The sequence below is a fragment of the Chlorella variabilis genome (genome assembly GCF_000147415.1).
Source record: "Chlorella variabilis unplaced genomic scaffold CHLNCscaffold_10, whole genome shotgun sequence".
In the NCBI taxonomy this organism is placed as follows: Eukaryota; Viridiplantae; Chlorophyta; class Trebouxiophyceae; order Chlorellales; family Chlorellaceae; genus Chlorella; species Chlorella variabilis.
The window spans coordinates 1,331,629-1,351,795 of record NW_005435078.1 but is presented as its reverse complement, the minus strand read 5'-3'; the positions used below and the strand labels follow the sequence as shown (position 1 = coordinate 1,351,795).

Here is a 20,167-nt window from a genome sequence, read left to right as displayed (position 1 = left end):
TGTGCCACATGATTTCGTACAGCGGCCCGACCCTGCCCTGGCCCCTGCCGCTCCCCGCCGCCGCCTTGCCCGCCGCCGCCTTCTGGCGCTTGGTGGCCGGCTGCTGGGCTGCCGCCGCTGCTGCCGCCGGCTGTTCGTCCTCCTCTGAGTCTGACAGCAGGTCCACCACCTCTTGCTCCCAGGCCGCTCCGCCACCTGGCACGCCAGCTGGCACGCCACCTGGCGCCGCCGCCGCGTCCGCCGCGCCCGGCGAGGCCTGCTTCTTGCTGCCGCCGGCGGGGCCCTCCCTGCACGGCGACTCCAGCGCCATTGTCTGGTAGGTGGTCAGCACCACGCCGTAGTGGCTGAGCGAGCGGGCGCTCACCGCCTTGCCTGCAATGCAGCTCAGCGGGGCCAGCGGGGGCACCGGGGGCGGCGCTGGGTGAGGCGCGCAGCCACTCCACACACGGGGCAGCCCGCACGGCTGCCAGACAGGCACCCCGCAGGCTCCACCACCAGCTTGCCGCCACACCCACGCGCCAGGCAGGCGGCCAGCCACCCACCCTTTCCGTGGTAGACGTGCACCGACAGGCCCGCGTGAGGGTGCACCTTGGAGCGTATCTCTGCCGCCCACTGGTGCAGCACGGTGGTGGGGCACACCACTAGCGTGCCGCCGCGCACCCGCCCCTCGCCCTCCTCCTCCTCCTCCTCCACCTCCGACGCCCCGTCCAGGTAAATGATGCCGCCGCCGGCGCCGCCGCCGGCGCCGCCGCTGCCGCCGGCGCCGGAGCCGCCGCCGTTGGCGGCCGCCGCGGCGGGGCTGCGCCCGCGGCTGCCGCCGCCCTCCTCCTCCGCGTCATCGTCGCTGCTGCTGGGGTATTCGTCGCTGCTGCTGCCGCTGCCGCCCTGGTCGCCACTGCCGCTGGCCCGGCTGCTGCCGCCGCTGGGCCCCGGCGTGCTCCCGCCCTCGCCTGGGCGCTGCCGCTTGCGCCCTGCCTGCTGCCGCTGCTGCTGCTGCTGCTGCTGCTGCGGTGCGCCCGGGCGTGTGGGCTGGCCCTGCCCTGCCTGGAGCGGCCTGTTGGTGACGATCAGCGCAATGGTGCTCACAGTCTTGCCCAGGCCCTGCGCGGCGGCAGCACGCAGAGGGCGGGAGGCGTGGGGTGGCAGAGGCCCGACAGGGGACAGACGAGAGGCGGGCGGCAGCCCAACCCATACCTGGCTGGCTGAGCCACTCCGCCAGCAAGCATGTGCGGGGATGCAGGCTGCCGGCGGCAACAAGCCGCGCATGGAGGCTCGGGCTGTTCGCAGCGCTCGCTCCCACACGCCTCCCCGCCCCCGCCCACCACCACACACCTCACGCCCATGCACACACACACAGTGCACACACACACCTGGTCATCTGCCAGTATGCCGCCCCGCGGGTGCTGCCCCGCCTCGCGGCCGCACATCCAGGCCAGCGCCACTCGCTGGTGGCGCAGCAGCGGCGTCAGCATCACGCCCTGCGGGGAGAGGGGTGGGCGCAGCCAAGGGCGGTGTGTGCCGCATGGCGACCGCGGCAGCGGCAGCGGCAGCGGCGGCCTCCCACAGGCGGGGCGCCCGCTCAGCTCAGCCGCTCAGCCCGCCACACCCGCCTACCTCTGGAGGGTCCCGCTCGTCGGTGCCGCCCGCCAGCTGCAGCCCATCAATGAGAACCTTGACTGCGGCAGCCTTGTCCTTGCTGACGGGCGCGGCGGCGCCGTTGGGCGGCGCCGGCCCGCGGCCGCCGGCTGCCGCGGCCGCTGCTGCCGCCGCCCGCACGCCTGGGTCGCCGCCCAGCAGGTCTGGCAGCCTGCGCTGGCGCTGCTGCGCCTGCACCTGCTGCATCGCGAGCGCGTGCTGCGCCTGCTGGGCGGCGTGCCGCTGCTGGAACTCGGCCAGCTGGTGCTGCAGCTTGGCGGGCAGCGGGAAGGCGTTCAGCCGGGCCTGGATGTCGGGCGGAATGAAGCCTGGCGGCATGGCCTGCTGCTGCGGCTGCGGCTGCAGAGGCAGGGGGCGGGCCATCATCAAAGGGTTGAAGCCGGGCTGCGGCGGCGGCCCCTGTGCCCAGCCGCCGCCGGGGTGGCCGGTGGTGACTGTGGCGCCGCGCCGCTGCTGCTGCAGGAGCTGCAGCTGCTGCTGCTGCTCCAGGGTGCGATGCATGTGCAGCGCCAGGGCTTGCTGCGCTTGCTGCTCAGCCTGCGCATCTGCCTGCTGGTAGTGCAGCCACTGTTCATGCTGCTGCTGCTGCTGCTGGTGTGCCTGCTGCTGTGCTGCCTGCAGCAGCACCTGCTCTGCAACCTGCTCCTGGGAGAGAGGGGTGGGCCGGGCCGGGGCCTGCTGCTGCTGCTGCTGCTGCTGCTGCTGGCTGGTGCCCCCCAAGCCGAAAAACTGGCGCAGGGCGGCCAGCGGGCTGATGGAGCCGGAAGGGGCAGCGGGTGCCACCTCATCATGGCTTGCACCCGCAGCGACGGGTGCTGCCTCGCCGCCGCCGTCGCCCTCGTTGCTGTCTTCTGCGGTGAGGTCCACCACATCGATTGTGCCGGCAGCCGCTTGCTGGGGCTCCTCCGGCTGCTCGGGTGCCTGCTCTGCCGCCGACTGTGGCGGTTGCGTTGGCGCGGGCTCCGAGGCGCCCGCCGGCACGGCGCCGCTGCTGCCGGGCTGCATCACTGTCTCCTGCCTTGGACTCGTGTCCACAGCATCTGGGATAGGGGCGGCATCTTCAGGCTGCTGCTCTGAAGAATCGGCAGGTCCCGCTGTCGGCGGTGCTGCCGCCGCCGCCGGCTCCCCACCACTGCCCTCCTGTTTGGAGGGGGCGGCGGCCCGGCGGGCCTGAAGCTGGGCCACGTAAGAATGGAGACGAGTTTTAGCCTGTGAGGCCATTGCTAGGCCCGGTGATCAGGCTTCTGTGGAACACACATGTGCACTGACGGCTGCTGAGGCACCGCTGTGAGCTCACGCAGCAGCCTGAATCCTTGCTAGTAAAGTGCATGCGAATAGGCTTGCTGGGGTAGGTGCAGGAAGGCAAGGGGCCGAGAAGTGTACTTGGGCTTGTACCTGAACTGGGCTTCATGCTGTGGCTCAGTGGGCACTGCTGGCTTATCATCGTTCGCAGACCGGCCCCAAGGGTGCATGCAACTGCCCGTCGTGCAAGGGGTCGCCACACTCGTCGATTCTGGGCACCTCGCAGCTCCACACGTGCTCTCCAGCCTGTCTACTGTCGGCAGTGGCAGCGGCGCAGGCACGCCAGCAGCGCAGCAGCAGCAGGGACAGGTAGCAGGCTCACCGCCCACCCCGACCGACCGTCGCAGCGTCTAGCGCAGAGGGACGCGCCCCACCTGCCCAAGATGAGCTGGCTGCGCACCATGATGCACCAGGTAGCGTCAGCTGTGAACTGTTTAGTCCATGCTGTGCGCGGCTGCTCGGCCAACCCCCTCCCGACGCCACTGGTGCCGCCTTGCCGCGTGCAGGAGCCCATCATTGTGTGGTCGTTCATAATCGGCGGCGTGGGCCTGGCCCTGCCCCTGGTGGTGCCCCCCATCCGTGAGGCGATGGGCTACGGCGCGCCCACGCCCAAGTCGCCGCCGCCGGTGCGGCAGGTGAGCGCCGCCGGTGTTGGGCTGGGCAGTAGTGCCGCGCGCAAGGGAAAGGGTGGGGCCAGCGGCGAGGGGTTGAGCCAGCTTGCAGACCTGCGCGCTTCCCAGACGTCACAGTCAGCTGCATCATGATGCAAACCACTTGTTCCCTGGGTTTGCTGCAGCTGATCGAGACGGCCAAGCAGTGACGCGGCAGCAGGCAGCATGGCAGCTCTGGACCTTGCCTCCAGCCACGAGCGGGTCTCCAGCTGTAGCGGCATGCCAAGCGCTGGCCCCAATGCACCACCCCGATGCCCCAATCACATTTTGCATCGCCTGCGCTGAGGTTGCCTGCACTGAGTTGGCGCCGGCTGGGTGCTTGGGGGCGGGCTTGTTGCCCGTCAACCAGTCCAAACCCAGTTGCTTGTGTTCGAGTTTATGTTCTTTCAGTCTGTTCCAGCAATGCACGACAGGGCATGTAATGCTCCCATCACACACCAGAGGGCCTCCCAGCGGCACAGGCAGCCTGCCGGGTGATCGGCGGCGGCAAGGAGGAAAGTTGGATGAGACTGGATGATCGGTTCATCGGTGTGCTTGTCTCTGCCCGGGAGCTCTGACTTGTGCAACGCTCCCCAGCAGGCTTTGTTGGAGCCGCGGCCACCTGCAGCAGGGCAGCAGCCGCAACACCTACAACGTTCCCGCGCTGGCCTGCCCCTCCGCGCGTTTGCCGCTGCAGAGGAGCTCCAACCCAGCAGCCATGCAGCCTGCGGCCCTCAGCAAGGCGCAGCGCCTGGCCTCAAACAAGGCGAGCGACCTGGATTTGCTGCTGCCTGAGCTTGAATGCCTGCGCTGTTGCGCCCCTCCAGCAGCTCACATTGCGTTCCCACATGTTCCTGACCGCGATGTACCGGGTGCCGCGCTGCAGGGCGGCCTGGCCGGCACCCGCCGGCGGCTGGGCGGCGGCGGCGGCCGGCGTGCCGCCATGCCGCTGCGTGCCGCGGCAGCCAGCGAGGAGGCCGCCGACCTGGGCTCCCTCTTCCGCGACGCCCTGTCCTCTCCGGTGGTGAAGAAGGCGGCGGCGCCGCCCGCGCCCGCGCCCGCGCCCGCGGCGGCGCTTCCCGACGCTGCCGCCCCCGCCTCGGGCGTCACCGTCGACCCGGTGCCCGGCACTGAGATCCTGCAGGGCGCACCCGCGCCGCAGCCGCCCCCCGCGCCCTCCCAGGGCATGGACTTTGTGCTGGAGCAGCTGCAGCAGAAGCCGCCGGGGTACGGCGACAGCGGCGCGGCGGCCGCCAAGGCCGCCAAGGCGGCGGCGGCGCCGCTGGCCGACACCCTGGGCGAGGGGCTGGCGTCTGCTGGCAAGGGCCTGGGCGAGGCGGGGGCGGCCGCCAGCAAGGGCCTGACCAGCGCCGCCGACAGCGTGGGCGACGTGCTGGGCGGCGCGGCCGGCGCGCTGACCGGCGCCGCCGCCGGCGCGGCCGACGCGGCGGCCGCGGCCAGCCAGGCCACCGACGCGTTCGGCAGCGTGCTGAGTGGGGCGGCGGGCGGGCTGAGCGGCGCGGCGGGCGGGCTGAGCGGGGCCGCCGGCGGCGCCGCCTCCTCTGTCCAGCAGCTTCTGGATGGCGCCGCCGCCGAGCTGAGCTCCGAGGCTGCCGCCCTCCAGGCCAGCTACGAGTCGCTGGTGGGGGGCCTGACCAGCACCCTGGGGGGCGTCACCTCCGCAGGTGGGCGCCGCACCTTGCCGCCTGCCGCCTGCGGCGGCTTGCCGGGCTCGGTGTGCCGCTGGCGGGACAGCCGCCCCCTGGTGGCTTGCATGCTAGTGTTTCCAAGGCAGCGTGGATGCGCAGCAGCCCCTGCCTTGCCTCCCAGTACTTGCAAGGTCCCACCCACCCTCACACTACGGCTCCCTTACGGCCCCCCCCCTTGCCCGCCGCCACGGCACCCCCCTGCAGTCTCCAGCACCGTGGGCGGCCAGGTGGCAGCCGTGGCCGACCAGCTGTCTGGCGCGGTGGACGCGGCGGCGGCCGCGCTGCCCCCCGGCGCCGGCGACGTGCTGCTGGCGGCCGGCGGCGCGGCGGCGGGCGCGCTGCGGCAGCTGTCGGGTCTCGACCCGGCCGCGGCGGCGGCGGCGGCGGGGCTGGGCCTCGGCCTGCCCGCCGCGCTGGCCTGGAGCGCGGCCTACGGCGGCTTTGCCGGCGCCCTGGATCCCGAGGAGGCTCTGGAGGTGCTGCAGACAGAGGCCGCCGTGCTGGTGGACGTGCGCACCGAGCAGCAGCGGGTGGAGCGAGGGGTGGCGGAGCTGCGGCGCGGCGCGCTGGGCAAGGGCGCCGCCGTGCCGCCGGTGCAGGTGCGGCGCTGCCGTCCGCGCGCAGGCAGCGACTGTTGTACTGGCCCTTGTGGACCGTGCGAGTGCGCACGCGCCGTGCGCAGTGCCGTGCCAATAAGAAGAGCAACAAAGGTCGGCTGCCGCCCCCCTTCCTGCCGCGTCTTGACGCCCCCCCTGCCCCCCGCCCGCCCGCCCCCCCTCCGCAGCTGCTGCCCAGCGTGGCCAAGCGGCTGCGCGACCCTGCCGGCGTGGCGCTGGAGATTCAGGCGCTGGAGGTGGCGGCGCTGGCCAAGGTGCGGCCCCGCTCCACCAAGGTCATCGTCATGGACGACAAGGTGAGGGGGGGGTAAAGGGGGGGTAAGGAGGGAGGAGGTGGTGGTGGTGGTGGTGGTCGTGGTGGGGAGGGGCACGGAGGAGGAGGTGGTGGGGGACAGCATGTGTGGTGGTGCTGCTGCTGCTGCAGTGTGTGTGTGTGTGTGTGTGGAGGCAGCGTGTTGATATGGGCAGGAGAGGAGGCCAGGCAGGGGAGAGGAGCGCGGAGCCGGCCAGCCGCTTGCTGGGGCCCGCGTTGCAGGCGTGCCCTGGCTCCCGCCGCCGCGTGCCTGGCGCTCTTTCCACCCCCGCCACCCCCGCCGCCTGCCTCCCCGCGCGCAGGGCGAGGGCGCCAAGCGCGTGGCTCGCGCGCTGCGTGCGGCGGGCGTGCGGCGGCCGTATGTGCTGGCTGGCGGCTTCCGGGCCTGGCAGGAGGCGGGGCTGGGGGTTCGCTCCACAGCCTCCGAGTATGAGGCCTCTCCGCTGGACGTGGCGGAGGATGTGGCGGGCACAGGTGGGTGGGTGGCACCGCGGCGGCACATGCACGCACGCCTCGTGTGTGCGTCGGCTGGGGTGGCCGGCAGGCGGCACAGGCTGGCAGGCAGGGTGCGGGGCGGGGCGCCCGCCTGCCCGTCGTTGCCTGCATGCGAGCTGGGCCGGCCGGGCTGGCAGGCGCGGGCCGCCGCCCCTCCTCCCTCCCCGCCTCGGCTGCTCAGCACCGACCGACCCCTCCCCGCCCGCCTCCGTCCTGCCCTGCCCTGCAGTCGCGGAGCAGGCCGCCAGCCAGCTGTCGCCGCTGCGCGAGCCCAAGAACGCGGCGGTGGCGGCGGCGGCGCTGGGCGGCCTGGGCTACGTCGCCGCCAACTTCCACACCACGCTGCAGTTCCTGGGAGTGGTGAGCCAGCTGCCTGGGGGGCGGGCGGGGTGGGGGCCATGGGGCAGGCAGCAGAGAGGGGGCATGGGGGGTGCCTGGCACAGCTGGGAGCGCCGCCGCATGCCGCGCCAGTGCCTGGGTGCCAGCCAAGGGGGCAGCCAGGCCAACCAGGTGGTGGGAGGAGAGCGGTTGGTGCCGGCGGCGGGCGGCAAGGCTGACTCTGTGGCGAGCTCCGCTGCATGATGGCTGCCGAACCCTGCACCTCCTGCTCCCCGCGCCCCCCGCCGCGCTGCCGCAGCTGGGGCTGGAGCTGACGCTTGTGAACCGCGCGCTGAGCTACGGCAGCGTGGAGGAGGCTCTGGAGGATGTGCGGGGGCTGGCCGGCAGCGCCGCCAGCCTGGCCGCGCTGCCCGCCAAGGCCGCAGAGGCGCTGGGGCGCGCCGGGCGCGGCGTGGCGGCGGCGGCGCAGCAGGCGGCAGGCGACAGCAAGGTATGAGCGGGCCAGCGGGATGTGGGTGCCCTGCCCGGGAGGCGGTGGTGGGGCCGGCAGCGCGGCGCGCAGGCGAGACAGAGCTCCGCGCAGGGCCGCTGCTTGCCGCCGTAGCGCCCGGGCAGCCGCCACGTTTTTCTGCATGGTGACGATTTTTGTAGAGCTGGAAACACCGCTGCCTTCCATTGCCGCATAGCTAGCGCTGGTGTTGGAGCTGCGATTTTTGCGATTCATATTGTATCACACTGGGGCGATCGATTCATTGCCCATACATTTTCAGGCTGCCTTTGCCGACACGTGCTGCGTTTGTAAGAGTTGAGGCGAAGGCTGGCTGGCCAGGCTGCAAAATATGAAAAGAATCCTGAGAGAAGGCACAGCCCCATGGCGGGCGGGCGCTGAAAACTGGGTGTGAGGGGGGGTGGCGTGGGCCTGGGAGCGGCACCGCTGGCAGGAGGGGCTGAGACATGCCGCGCAGCAGGCGGCGCCTCGCTTTGCCGCAAATCAAATTGGGGGGTGCTCATCATTTCATGAAAGTAGGGGAGGGCAGCAGCACAATCGCTGGCGCCCAGTTCTCAACAACAAGGTAGGTGACAAGCGTGACCACCTTGTGGCCACCAGCACAAGGTCACTTGGCCCGCACCCGCTCCAGCAACTGCGCCAGCGCCGCCTCCAGCTGCGGCAGCATGCCCCGGGCCGCCGCAACCGCTGCCTGCCGCTGCTCCTGCGTGGGCGCGGGCGCAGAGGCGCCCTCCTCGTCGCCGCCAGCAGCCTGCGCATCTGCCGCCACCTCCAGCTGCAGCTCATCCAGCTCATCAGAGGCGGCATGGGGCAGCCTGCGGCACGCATACAGACGGGGGGCCGGGAGGCTGAGCTTTGCGTGCAGCTTTCCGTGCGCAGGCGGGCAGCCGGTGAGGTGGCGCCGGCCCGCTGGGCGGCCCCGGCAGCCAGGCAGCGCAGCGGGCCTCAGGGCGGCACAGCAGGCGCAGCATCGCGCAAGGCCAGGCCAGGCCAGGCCATGCAGGGGCAGGACGGGAACACATGCATGCACCAGCGTGGGCCGCACTTTGCGGTGCCCGCCACGTCGACCCCGTCGAGCGCCACCCGCCACTTGAGCTCGATCTGGAGCTCAAAGTTTGCGCGCCGCCTGCCCCTCACAATCCACTGGTGCGCCTCGCCGGAGCAGGCGGCCACCTCCAGCGCCGCCACGCGTGCCGCCGCCCGCCCGGGCTGCGCATCGTGCCACGGGCTGTGCTGCACGCCGGCCAGCACCTGCTCCAGCTGCTCTCGCACCCAGCCGATGGGCACCGGCCGCTCCTCAAAAGTGCCCTGGGTGCGGCGGGGGGCGGGGGAGGAAGGGTGAGGGCAGGAGGCCCCTGATGCGAGGCCGGCCCCTGATGGAGGGAAGGCGCCTCACCGCAGCATTCCAGGCGGACGCGCCGCTCTCTGTGTGCTTCAGCTGCTGCTGGTGGGCTGCCGCCTCGGCCTCGCTGAGCTTCTGCGGGCAAGCGGGCGGGTGGGTGGGGGTGCGGCAGGGAGGGCGCATGGGCGGGGGCACGGCACGGCTCTCTGCGGCAGCGTGTGGGCAGGCTGCACCGCTGGCTGCGCACACACTGCGCCTCCTCCAGCGGTGGATCAGAGTGGCTGCCTGCTGTAGCTGTAGCTGCTGGTTGGCGGCCGGCTGGGCGGCGGCCTGCGTGCCTTGGGCTGAGGCGGGGGAGCCTCGTCCGCCTCATTCTTCGCCCAGTACGAGTATGAGAGCTCGGCCTGCAGGTGAGGTGGGGTGTCCAGCTCAGCCCGCAGCACTTGTGCATGTTATTTCATGGCTCCACCAAGTGGGGTTGCGTTGGCTTGTTGCCGCCCACCGTGTGTGGCACCGGAAGCGGCGGCGGCGGCGGCGCCGGGCGCAGACACACTCCATCGCACCTTTGCGCTTGCTTGCTCCTCCAGCTTGTTCATAGGTGGCTACAGGGGGTGGCTACCGGGTCTGTTAGCAAGCTGGGACCTTTAGTGATTGCAGGCACCGGGGCGCAGGCTTCCAGCACTCTCTGCCCTCTTCCTCCACGCGTCCACGATGCAGGATGCACTCTGGGAGGCAATGTGGTGCTCTTGTGCACAGCGCCACCGCACTCGCAGCACGACTTGCGCAGCTTCTGCGGGACGGGGGACTGCAGGGCTGAAACCCAACTCGACCAGCCTCGCACTGTCCCTGATCTAGGCCCCAAGAGCGCACCGTCGAAAGAGGCAGCTGCCCGCTGGCCCTTAGCGCTCCCGCCCCAATTTGGCTTGCTATCCTCTTGCTACTCTGCGCAATAGTGTCGTATCGCCACCGAGGCGCCCGGAGTCCAGGGCGGTGTGCACAGGGCAGCGAGCCTCGAGAATGAGCCCGGCACCCCAAGCCAGCACCTGAATTCCGGCTCCTAACTCTATGCCTAGAGCTGGGGACGTGTGGAGGAGCCCTGGGGCGTGGCCGCGCGTTGTGGCCAGCGTGGCGGTCCTCTCCATCGCCTGCAGGGTGCGTGTGCCACCCCTGGGAGGCCTGCCATGCAGCCTGCAGGCCCCTGCATGCCGCCCCGGCCCCCGCCCGCCGGGTGTCGGGCCTCCCTGGCCATGCGCCCCGTCGACGTAGCCGCCTGCTGCCGCCCCACCTTCCGGCCCAGCTGCAGGTGGCGGCCCAGGACCCGCGCCTGACCAACCCAGTCGCCGACACGGTGTATGTCACATACAACATTCAGGCCAGCCAGGGCGTGGCCGCTGCCTCGGCTGCGTCGGCAGAGTCCCAGTACGTGGCAGCCAGGGTAGTACCGCTCGCAACCGGCGACGGTGCCGCCGGCAACCTCCCCTTGCGGCCCGGCGAGACCCCAGAGGCCGCCGCCGCACGCTACAGGAAGGTCCCAGGTGTGTGGCTGCAGCCGAGGGGCTCGCCGTGTGCAGCAGGGCCGGCGGCAGGGCCCCCGCCTGCCGTGCAGCCCGCCTCCCGCACCAGGCAGGCCTACACAGGTCTGCCTGGTGCGGGTGAGTGCTCCTACTCAGCACTCATCTTGTGGTGCCTGCCCATGCACGCCGCGGCCTCCTTATGCGCCACACAGCCCCGCAGCTCCCTCCCCCGCGTCCTCCTAAACAAGCACCCCGCAGCCGCCCCTGCGCCCGCCAACCTGCTCCCGCCGTGCCGCGCCCCCGCAGGCGTGCTGTCTGCCGCGCCCGAGCTGTGGGCATTTGCCCAGGACGCAAGCGGCGATGATGGGGTGGCAGCATCCGACACCTCCGCCGCCTCGCCCTTCCCCTACTACGCACCCACGGGCAACAAGAAGTGGGATGAGAGCTGGGCGATGGTGAAGACGTCGGTGGGGTATGTGTGGGGCCGCGGCGTGGGCGGCCGCTCCGTGGACACTGCCCCCAGCAAGGACGGAGACGAGACGCGGGTCTGCATCATTGGTGAGCAGCGGGGGCACGACGCCTGCGGCCGGGCCAGCTGCTGCTGCTGGCCGCAGCGGCGCGCTCGCATGGCGCCAAGCCTGCATCCACGCCCTCGCCGCCGTCCGGCCGGCAACCCAGCCCGCCTGCGCAGCATGGCGGGGTGTGCCTCACAGCAGCCAGCACCCGGCAGGCCACATCTTGCAGCCCGCGGTCGCCGCCACCTCCCACCACCCACCTCCCGCCTCCGCCCTGCCGCCCGCCCTGCCCCGTCGCTGCCCCGCTGCAGACTCGGGCGTGGACTGCGAGCACCCCGAGCTGAAGCCCATGTGCGCAGACGGCGCCGCGTTTGTGCACAACAGGGCACCCCAGCTGGGCCTGCAGTACGCGCAGGACGAGAGCGGGCACGGCACGTACATGGCGGGCCTGGTGGCCGCTGCCGCCAACGACAAGGGCATGGCGGGCATGCTGTACAAGGGGGTGAGGCGCCGCCGCCGCCGCCGCCGCCGCTGCTGGCAGGCCGAGCGCTCGCTGTGTCCTCGTCCTCCTCTGCCACGCGCAGCCCCCCCAGACTCACCCACGCGTTTCTTGCGTGCCACCACTGCAATGCACGCCGCCGCGCATCGCCCACACACCCACATTGCCACCCGCCGCGCCCCTCCCTCCCCAGTCCGCATTGTATGTGTGCAAGTTCATGGATGGAGACGGCGTGGGCTACATCAGCAACGCGCTGCAGTGCCTCAGGTGGTGCATCTCGAAGAACGTCGCACTGTCAAGTGAGCCCGCCAGCCGCAGCCGCTGCCGGCCTGCTGCCGTCGGTGCCCTGCGCGCCGGCAGCGCAGCACCGCCGCGGCGCCCGGCCTGGCTGCCATGCCTGCCGCGCTGACGCGCGGTGAAGCGGCCGTGCCCGCCGGCGCCCTGCCTCGCCTGCCCACCACCTCGCAATAGCAGGCGGGCCTCGCCGGCAGCAGAAGCCGCCGCGCCGCCGCCGATGTTTGCGCCTCCGCACACCCTCCGCCCCTCCACCCCCTTTCCCCACCCGCCCTTCCCACACACAACATACGTGGCCCCTGCCCCCGCAGTCGCCGCCTGGGGCACCAACTTAGGTGACATGGAGTGGGATGGTCCGGACACCGTGGGCGCCCTGTACTGGCAGTTCCAGGAGGAGATGAAGCAGCAGGGGCAGCGCCACCTGCTGGTCACTGCGGCGGGCAACCATGGGCGCCAGCTGCGCGAGCAGAAGGACTGCCGCTCCTTCTTCTTCATGCCCGCGCAGCTGAAGCTGGGCAACATGGTGGTGGTGGGGGCCACAGGTGGGGCTGCAGGCGTGTGTGTGTGTGTGTGTGGAGGTGTGTGTGTGGAGGTGTGGAGGAGGTGGAGGGAGAGTGGGTGCTAGAGATGCGGATGGGAGAAGCGCGGAGGCAGGCGGGGCATGTGCTGCGCTGCGCGCTGCGCCTGCTGTCCTGAGCTCGGATGACGCTGCCGCCGCTGCCCTGGGGCCTGCAGACGAGACGGACGACGTGTGGAGGGAGGGCGGCGGCAGCGCCACAGGCGACACCTGCTCCGCGCCGGTGGAGGGGGTGGGCAGCAACTATGGGTCGCGCTGGGTGGACATCATGGCACCCGGCCGCCTGGTGTGGACCACGCGCCTGCGCACCGCGGCGGAGGCGGCCGACGGGCTGGGTGAGCCCCGCGCGGCCCTTTGCCCCCGGCATGCGCGCAGAAGGAGCACAACACAGGCAGCTGTGCCTGGCGGCGGGGGAGAGGAGGGAGGCTGGCCCGCTCCCCCCGCTCCGCTCCCCTGCGCATGCTGACCTGCCCGCCCCGCCCCCCTGCGCGCCCCTGCCCACCCCTGCAGCCACGTACAAGCAGGTCAGCGGCACGTCTGTGGCCACCGCACTGGTGGGCGGCGCGGCGGGGCTCATCCTGGCGCGCACCTGGAACTGGGCGGCGGAGGACATGGTAGAGGTTCGGGTGGCGCTGCTGGAGGGATGCGACTCGGTCCAGGCCCTGTCCCGCAACCTGCTGGACAGCAGCCAGCAGGTGGTGGGGGGTGGCTGCCGCCTCAACGCCTACAACGCCCTGGCAGCATACTACTCTGATGACGACGACTGGCCCTGGCTGCCGCCCGGCATGTGCGGCGTGGAGCCGCCGCGGCCGCCGCCCTCGCCCTCGCCGCCGCCCGCGCCCAGGGTGAGCGCGCCGGCGGTCCGCCCGCGCCGCCTGGGCTGGAGCGCTGCGTGCAGAGACCCCTGCGCGATCGGGGCTGGCAGGGTGGCCGGCAGGCGCGGTGGTGGCAGGGCAGCGGCGCAGGCACCTGACCTGTGCATACCTCTGCCCCGTCCTCCTCACGCCTGTGACCCCTCTCTTTGTGCCGCACCTTGCTGCAGCCACCGCCATCGCCAAGGGTGCTCCCCAACACCAAGACACGACCACCGCCTCCTCCCAGGCCGCCGCCCAGCCCGCGCACAATAGTGCAGACGAAACAGCGCCCGCCGCCGCCAAAGCCCAAGCCCCCAAGGCCGCCGCCGCCCTCGCCGAGACCCCCCAAGCCGTCGCCGAAGCCGCCGCCCTCCCCCAAGCCCCCCAAGCCCTCGCCGAAGCCGCCGCCTTCCCCCAGGCCGCCGCCATCCCCTCGGCCGCCGCCACCGCCCAGCTGTGAGCCTGGGCCTGCCACGTGCAAGGGAGCGGGTGCATGGCCTGCATGGCCGCTGCCAGCATCCGCAATCAACCGTCCGGCAAGGCTGCCCGGCTGCTGCGCCGGTGTGAGCTCCAGCCACCTCGTGCCCTCGGGCCTTGTCGTGCAGTGCCCTGCCCTCTTGACATGCCCGGGTGGCACCCCTGCCTGCCCGCCTTTCCCTTGCCCTCACGCAGGCAACCCCGGCTTTGTGTGGAACGGGGCCACGTGCAACTCCTGCAAGGACCAGTACCCGCTCACACCGTACTGCACCCTGTGCACCCTCAAGAAGTGCACGCTGCGCTGCCCGCCTTCGAAGCAGCAGGCCCTGCCCTGCGCAGCGTACATCCCGCTGGTGGGGGTGAGGCGATCCAGTGCTCGCCGCAGCTACTAGTACTGGGAAGAGCAGCGCTCAACCCTCATTCCTTGCGCTCTTCTACGCAACGCTGCCAATTGGCTCCCGGCTTAGGCGGTACTGTATCATTGCGACGTGCAACCAACGTCTTGCCAGCCGCGCATCGCCCTTAGATCAGCTTCCTGACCACCGCCACTGCAAGGTGCAGGCTCCCTTTGTTGTGCTTCCTCTGCAAGCCTGCTGCACCCAGCCAAGGGCCCATCTCTCGTCATCCTCAACCTACTCCTGTCCTCTGCTTCCCTCTCATCTCATCACCTCATCACAGCCTCCCCTTTCATTTGCATGCGTGTCCCCGTTTCCCTGCCAACGTTGGTGCTGACAGCGCGCCTTTGACGATGCGGGGTCCCCGCACCAGCTACTGTCTATATGTAACCCACACGGCTGACAAAGCCCCGTTTGCAGGCAGGTTGAGCGGAGGGGTGAGGTGGAAGGCGGCGAGGCACCGCACCGCCTTGGTGGCGCCTGCGTGGCGGGGAAGCAGGTGAGGTCCTCCTGCGCTCACCCTCCACCCCGCTATTGCCACCATGTCGGACAAGGAAACTGTGAAGGTGGGTGGGGCCGACGACGGAGGCGCAGGCTCGCACGGCTATGCCTCAGCCAGCCTTGGGCAACATTTGCTGCAGGTCATTGTGAGATGCCGGCCTCTCAGCGACAAGGAGGTCCGGGACGGGCGGCAGCAGGTGGTGCAGGTAGACAGTCGCGATGGGCAAGTCTCGGTAAGTGGTCCAAAACGCTGCGCAAGGGCGTGCGCAAGCCGCATATGACACACTCCAATCGGCCACCAATGCGCAGATTCGGAGCGCGGCGGAGGAGAAGTCCTTTGCCTTTGACCAGGTGCGATGGCGGCGGCGGCGGCACTGGCGCTGGGCAGGAGCATTGGCCTTGGCTGGCGTGTCGGCTTTGCTGTTGCTCAGGTACCGTGGTCCATAGCGCCAGCTGCCACATGTGGAATGCATGCATGCGCTCCCACCTACTGCAGGCCTTTGGGCCCGAGTCGCGGCAGGAGGATGTGTATGCGGCGGCGGGGGCGCCGCTGGTGGAGGCGGTGCTGCAGGGCTTCAACGCCACCGTCTTTGCCTACGGCCAGACGGGGTGCGGCAAGACGCACACCATGGAGGGCCGGGAGCCGCCGGCAGAGGGGCGTGGCATCATCCCCCGCGCCTTTGACCACATCTTCAACGAGATTGAGAAAGGCGGGTGCTGATCGCGTGCCGCCACCTGGAGCGTATTGCCGCCAACCATGCCCTAAGCAGACGCTGCCCAGCAGCATGCCCGCCTCACGCGTCCTGGCTCCCCCGCCAGCCACCCCGCCAGCCCGTCAGCCTGCATCCGCATGCCACCACCGCCACCCGCCCTGCACCCCCCCCTGCTCTCGGATGCTTGCCTCTATATCCCCCTTGCCGCGCCACCCGCAGGCGCGGGCGGGCGCGACGTTTTGGTGCGCGTGAGCCACCTGGAGATCTACAACGAGGAGGTGCGGGACCTGCTGAGCCGGGATGCCAAGGCGCGGCTGGAGCTGCGGGAGACGCCCGATAAGGGCTTCCACGTGCGGGGGCTCAAGGAGTTTGTGGTGAAGAGCGCGGCGGAGATGGCGGCGGTGCTGGAGGTGGGCGGGCGTTTGGGTGGGCGGGTGGCTGGGCCTGCGTGGGAGGGGAAGGGTGGGGGTGGTGGTGCAAGGGCGGCGGCTGGCGACAGCTGGTGACCGGCTTGGGCTGCACCCCAGCCACCCCTCGCTGCTCCCTCAGCGCCCTCGCCGCTGCACCAACCCATGGTGCGTGAGGCCTGCCTGCCCTGGATGGTTGCGCACAGCCGAGTGATCCGGCCATGCCGAGCCAGCGGCGCAGGTGGGGAGCAAGAACCGTACGGTGGGCGCTACGCTCATGAACCAGGACTCCTCACGCTCACACTCCATCTTCACCGTCGTGGTGGAGACGCTGGGCAAGCAGCAGGATGCAGCCGGCAGCGGCGGCGGCGCAGGCGCAGGCGGCCCAGGCGGCCCAGGCGGCGGCTCCGCCAGCAGGCCTGTCTCGGGGCGGCTGGCTGGCGCCAGCCCGGCCAAGGGCGGCGGCGCTGTGGAGGGCGGCGGCGGCGGCGGCGGCGGCGTGCCTGCCTCCCCGCAGGCCGGCAGCGGCATCCGTGTGGGCAAGCTCAATCTGGTGGACCTTGCCGGCAGCGAGCGGCAGGCCAAGACGGGGGCCACGGGGGAGCGGCTGAAGGAGGCCAGCCGCATCAACCTGAGCCTCAGCGCTCTGGGCAACGTCATATCTGCCCTCACCGACGCCGCCGCCTCCCACGTGCCCTACCGAGACTCCAAGCTCACGCGCCTGCTGCAGGTGGGGCCTGGCAGCTGTGCGGTGTGGGGCAGGGCGGGGCCGGGACAGGGCGGGGCGGGGCGCGGCACGGCGGTTGCAGCAGCACGGGGGCTGGGGCCTGCTCGGCGGGCCACTGCTGGTGCCGTGCCTGCTCCGAGCCCCTACTTGCGCCAGTTGCGATTCGCACGAGGGGGCGCTCCACCGCTACCCCTCCCGGTGCTGCGCTGTGCAGGACAGCCTGGGCGGCAACTCCAAGACGGTCATGATTGCCAACGTGGGACCCGCGGGTGGGCCCTCTCCCTGCAGCACAGCATTGGGCAGGGATGGGGTGCAACCTCCCACAGCTGATCGTGGCCGAGCGCCGCTGCCCTGCGCCACGGCACTCGCCGGCGGCAGCCACACCCAAGCGCCCCACCCCACGGCACCTCCTCCCCCTCCTGCCCCTGCGCCTGCCCCTCTGCGCAGTCTACAACTTTGAGGAGACGCTGAGCACGCTGCGCTACGCCTCTCGCGCCAAGTTCATCAAGAACAAGCCCAAGATTAATGAGGACCCCAAGGTGGGGGCTGGGGGCGGGCTGCTGCAGCCGTGGTGGGTGTGGGTGGGTGCAGGAGGTGGGCAGAGAGGTGTGTGTGCATGCATGCGGGCAGCCAGGGAGAGAGGTGCGGCGAACACCGTCGTGCTGTGCTGTGCCGTGCCGTGCCACGCCATGCATGCTGCGCTGCGCCCCGCAGGATGCCATGCTGCGTGAGTTCCAGGCCGAGATCGCCCGCCTCAAGGCTGAGCTGGCGCAGCGTCAGCAGCAGCGGGCGGGCAGCGCGGGGCCGTCGCGCGGCGCCAGCCCCGACAAGGCGCCGGCGCTCGGCGGCGGCGGCGGCGGCGGCGCGGCGGTGGACGCGCGCGCGGCCGCCATCCGGCAGGCGGTGCGTGCCGACCTGGAGCGCCAGCTGCGCCAGGCGGTGACGGTGGAGGCTGTGGCAAAGGCGCGGCAGGCCATCGAGCAGGAGGCCAGGTGCGCCAGCAGAGCAGGCTTGCATGGGGTGCCGTGCCCTGCGTGCCTGCCACCAGCTTCAGAGGCTGGAGGCGTGGCTGTGTGCTTTATTTCGCCGGCGAGAGATCAGTCGGCCAACTCGCCATGGCCAGCTGCTGGCTGCCGCCGCCCCCTGCTGCAGGCAGCGCCTGGAGGCTGAGCTGGCCAGCAAGGCTGCGGCCAGCCTGGAGGAGCAGCAGCACGCGGCGGCGGTGCTGGCGGCGCAGCAGGCGGAGCTGCAGGCGTACGCTGCTGAGGTGGAGCGGGAGCAGCAGGAGCGGCTGCTGCTGGAGCAGCGCATTCAGGCCATGGAGAGCAAGGCGAGGAGGGCGGCAGGGAGGGGCAGGGGGCGAGGCCCAAGTGGGGGGCAAGCAGGGCAAAGGGGTGGCAGCTGAGCAGCAGCTGTCCACCACAGCCTGCGCCTCCGCCGGGCGTGCGCCAGCTGCACGCGCCCTTCCTCTCCTGCCCGACACCCACCCCCCTCCGCCCTCCCTGTCCACCCCCCTTGTGGCTCCGCGTGCCGCAGGTGCTGCGCAGCGGCACCAACCTGCTGGACAAGGTGGAGGAGCTGGAGGCGGCGGCGGCGGCGCAGCAGGCGGTGCTGGCGCAGCAGCGGGCGGCGGCGGCGGCGCGGGAGGCGCGCCTGGCGGAGCTGGAGCAGGCGGCGAGCGCGCTGGAGGGGCGGTACAGCAGCGTGCAGGTGTTACAGCCGCCAGGGGCGGTACAGCAGCGTGCAGGTGGTACAGCCGCCGTGCCCTCGCCCACACACGCTGTGGTCACGCGCACACAAGCTCCGCTGCCCTCCGACAGTGGTAAACCGATGGCCGTCCCCCACCCCCACGCTGCGAGTGATGGGTGCCTCTCCTTGGTGGCCCTTGCCCTGCTGTTGCTGCGCAGGAGGAGGTTGCGGCCAAGCGGGCGCGCCTGCAGCGCCTCACCGCTGCGGCGGCGGCGGCGCGCCAGGAGGCGGCCTCCCTGGCGGCAGAGTGCCAGGCGGAGCGGGAGCGCCTGCTGGACGACCTGCGGCGGCTGAGCGTGCAGGCCAAGCAGAAGGCAGGCAGCACGCACCGGGGCGCCGGCCAGCCGCAGCGGCCGCTGCCGTGCAGCTTGCAGCTGGTTGGCCGCCCTGGCGCTCCCACCTGCCCTGCTCGCCTGCTCACCACCCCACCACCACAGTCACGCGCACCACCATGCGCACGCAGGCACCCTGGCGCCGCCTCCACCTGCCTGGCCGCCTGCCTCCCTGCAGGACCTGGTGATCGGCGCCTACATCCCGCCAGAGTACCAGCAGCTGATCATGTCGCGGTGCCGGTGGGAGGAGGGGGCGCAGCGCTGGGCACTGGACCACATCGAGAGGGCCGGCAACCTGGTCAGGTGTGGTGTGTGTGTGTGTGTATTGTGCGTGTGTGTGTCGCAGGCGGGCTTGAGGGGCTTGGGGGGCCAGTTCCAGGGTTGCCTGTTCAGTCGCCAGGAGGCCGCTCGTGCGCTATGTCGACCCCGCGGCGTGCTGCCCCTGGTGCAGGGCCCGGCGCGAGGGCGACGCCAGCCTGCCCGGCAGCGAGGCCTCCTCCGTCTCCTCCTGCAGCAGCGGCGCGGCCGCCAGCTGCCTCCGCGCGGGCAGCGGCGGCAGGGCCCCGCCGGAGGAGGGGGACGGCGGGTTTGGCGCGCTGGGCGCCGGCGTACTGCATGGCGCCTCCGACGCCCTCTCTAACGTCTACTTCTCGTACTCTGGGGTGGCAGATGCCTCCTACGGCTCCCCCGGCAAGCGCCCCGGCACCGGCGGCAGGATGGGCAGCCCCCTGGCGGGGCGGCCGCGCACCGCGGCGCTGGCGGCGCGCCAGGCGCTGCGGCGGCCCATCAGCAGCGCGCTGGCGGCGGCGCAGTGGGGATAGCAACTCACACTGCGTTCATCTGCCAGCTACGCTACTGGCCTTCCTCCTCGCCATTCGCTATGCAACCAGAGTTTTGCAACTGCATGCCATGGCCGCCACGTGCACGTCAGCACCTTCTTGGCTCATCTCTCTCAAATGCCCGGCACTACGTGACAGGCGGCCTGCCCGGATCTAAGACAGAAATAGCATGCATTGGCTGCAGATGCGTTTTGGCCTTCATCAGACTGCTCATCAAACGCACTGCTGGGTTGGGCCCACACCCCGAGCCCGTTCGGGCCATGGTGAATAGATACACACAACCGACTCGCAATTACACCCAGCCGCTGGGCATTGCGGCAATGTCCACATTGTCGCTTTTACTGCCAGGACGCCCACTTGCTTGTGCTTGTGTGGGCTTAAAGTCTGGTAAAGCAAGAACTAGCTTGCAACATAGACTCCCCGCCGAAACGGGACGGGAACCGGGCGAAAGCAGAGAAAGCAATAAAACAGGGGTGGAGCAAGGCGACATGCAACGCAAGCAGCTGACAGGGCACGCATCGAAACGTGTGTATGACTGGCAAAGTGGCATGGCGCATTGGGGAGAAACGCAACGGTACGGGAGCATGGGCTGGCCAAACGGCAGTGCGGAACGCTAGGTCACTAGAAAAGCAGGGAAAGGCGCACTATGTATGCAATGAGGGCAGCCCCGGCTCGGGGCCGTTGAGAAAGCAGTGGGCGGGAGGGGGGAGGCCCCGGTGTGGGCGGGCCCCATCGAGGGGGGATGGGGCGCGCAAGCGGCCAGATGGGGCGGGGCGCGGGCGGCAGTGGAGTCCTGCGGCTGGGTGGGATATAGGGCAATGAGCGTTGAGCAGTGTGCGATGA

General features: G+C 71.1%; 6 protein-coding genes across 6 annotated transcripts in view; 5 read left to right on the top strand and 1 right to left on the bottom strand.

Moving 5' to 3' along the window:
* The window catches only part of CHLNCDRAFT_57890 (hypothetical protein), a gene marked incomplete at its 5' end in the record, with an annotated part of 3,473 nt that extends 596 nt beyond the window's left edge, over positions 1 to 2,877 (bottom strand). The window contains 4 exons of the mRNA XM_005847619.1: positions 220 to 372; positions 543 to 1,101; positions 1,371 to 1,478; positions 1,615 to 2,877. Coding sequence (XP_005847681.1) covers positions 220 to 372; positions 543 to 1,101; positions 1,371 to 1,478; positions 1,615 to 2,877 — 2,083 coding nt within the window. The remainder of the gene's footprint in view (positions 1 to 219; positions 373 to 542; positions 1,102 to 1,370; positions 1,479 to 1,614) is intronic.
* Positions 2,878 to 3,341: 464 nt separating this feature from the next.
* On the top strand, positions 3,342 to 3,778 carry CHLNCDRAFT_134085 (hypothetical protein; the record flags this gene model as incomplete). The annotated part of the gene is made up of 3 exons (XM_005847786.1): positions 3,342 to 3,371; positions 3,465 to 3,593; positions 3,755 to 3,778. 3 exons carry the CDS (start codon positions 3,342 to 3,344, stop codon positions 3,776 to 3,778), a joined length of 183 nt encoding a protein of 60 aa, XP_005847848.1.
* Positions 3,779 to 4,326: 548 nt separating this feature from the next.
* On the top strand, positions 4,327 to 7,577 carry CHLNCDRAFT_134084 (expressed protein; the record flags this gene model as incomplete). The annotated part of the gene is made up of 6 exons (XM_005847785.1): positions 4,327 to 5,293; positions 5,522 to 5,916; positions 6,102 to 6,230; positions 6,550 to 6,721; positions 6,972 to 7,102; positions 7,380 to 7,577. The coding sequence occupies 6 exons, from the start codon at positions 4,327 to 4,329 to the stop codon at positions 7,575 to 7,577; spliced, it is 1,992 nt and encodes a 663-aa protein (XP_005847847.1).
* A 2,419-nt stretch (positions 7,578 to 9,996) lies between these two features.
* Positions 9,997 to 13,644, top strand: CHLNCDRAFT_134082 (hypothetical protein; the record flags this gene model as incomplete). The annotated part of the gene is made up of 9 exons (XM_005847784.1): positions 9,997 to 10,083; positions 10,235 to 10,466; positions 10,752 to 11,003; positions 11,272 to 11,462; positions 11,653 to 11,758; positions 12,065 to 12,295; positions 12,489 to 12,665; positions 12,841 to 13,175; positions 13,432 to 13,644. 9 exons carry the CDS (start codon positions 9,997 to 9,999, stop codon positions 13,642 to 13,644), a joined length of 1,824 nt encoding a protein of 607 aa, XP_005847846.1.
* A 1,047-nt stretch (positions 13,645 to 14,691) lies between these two features.
* Positions 14,692 to 16,329, top strand: CHLNCDRAFT_10834 (hypothetical protein; the record flags this gene model as incomplete). Its single annotated transcript, XM_005847783.1, has 6 exons — positions 14,692 to 14,819; positions 14,875 to 14,908; positions 15,054 to 15,271; positions 15,377 to 15,680; positions 15,919 to 15,999; positions 16,195 to 16,329. Coding segments are annotated over 6 exons (900 nt in total), but the record flags the coding sequence as incomplete, so codon positions are not given.
* Positions 16,315 to 17,172, top strand: CHLNCDRAFT_14136 (hypothetical protein; the record flags this gene model as incomplete). The annotated part of the gene is made up of 4 exons (XM_005847782.1): positions 16,315 to 16,407; positions 16,619 to 16,673; positions 16,852 to 16,943; positions 17,119 to 17,172. Coding segments are annotated over 4 exons (294 nt in total), but the record flags the coding sequence as incomplete, so codon positions are not given.
* Positions 17,173 to 20,167: the final 2,995 nt, after the last annotated feature.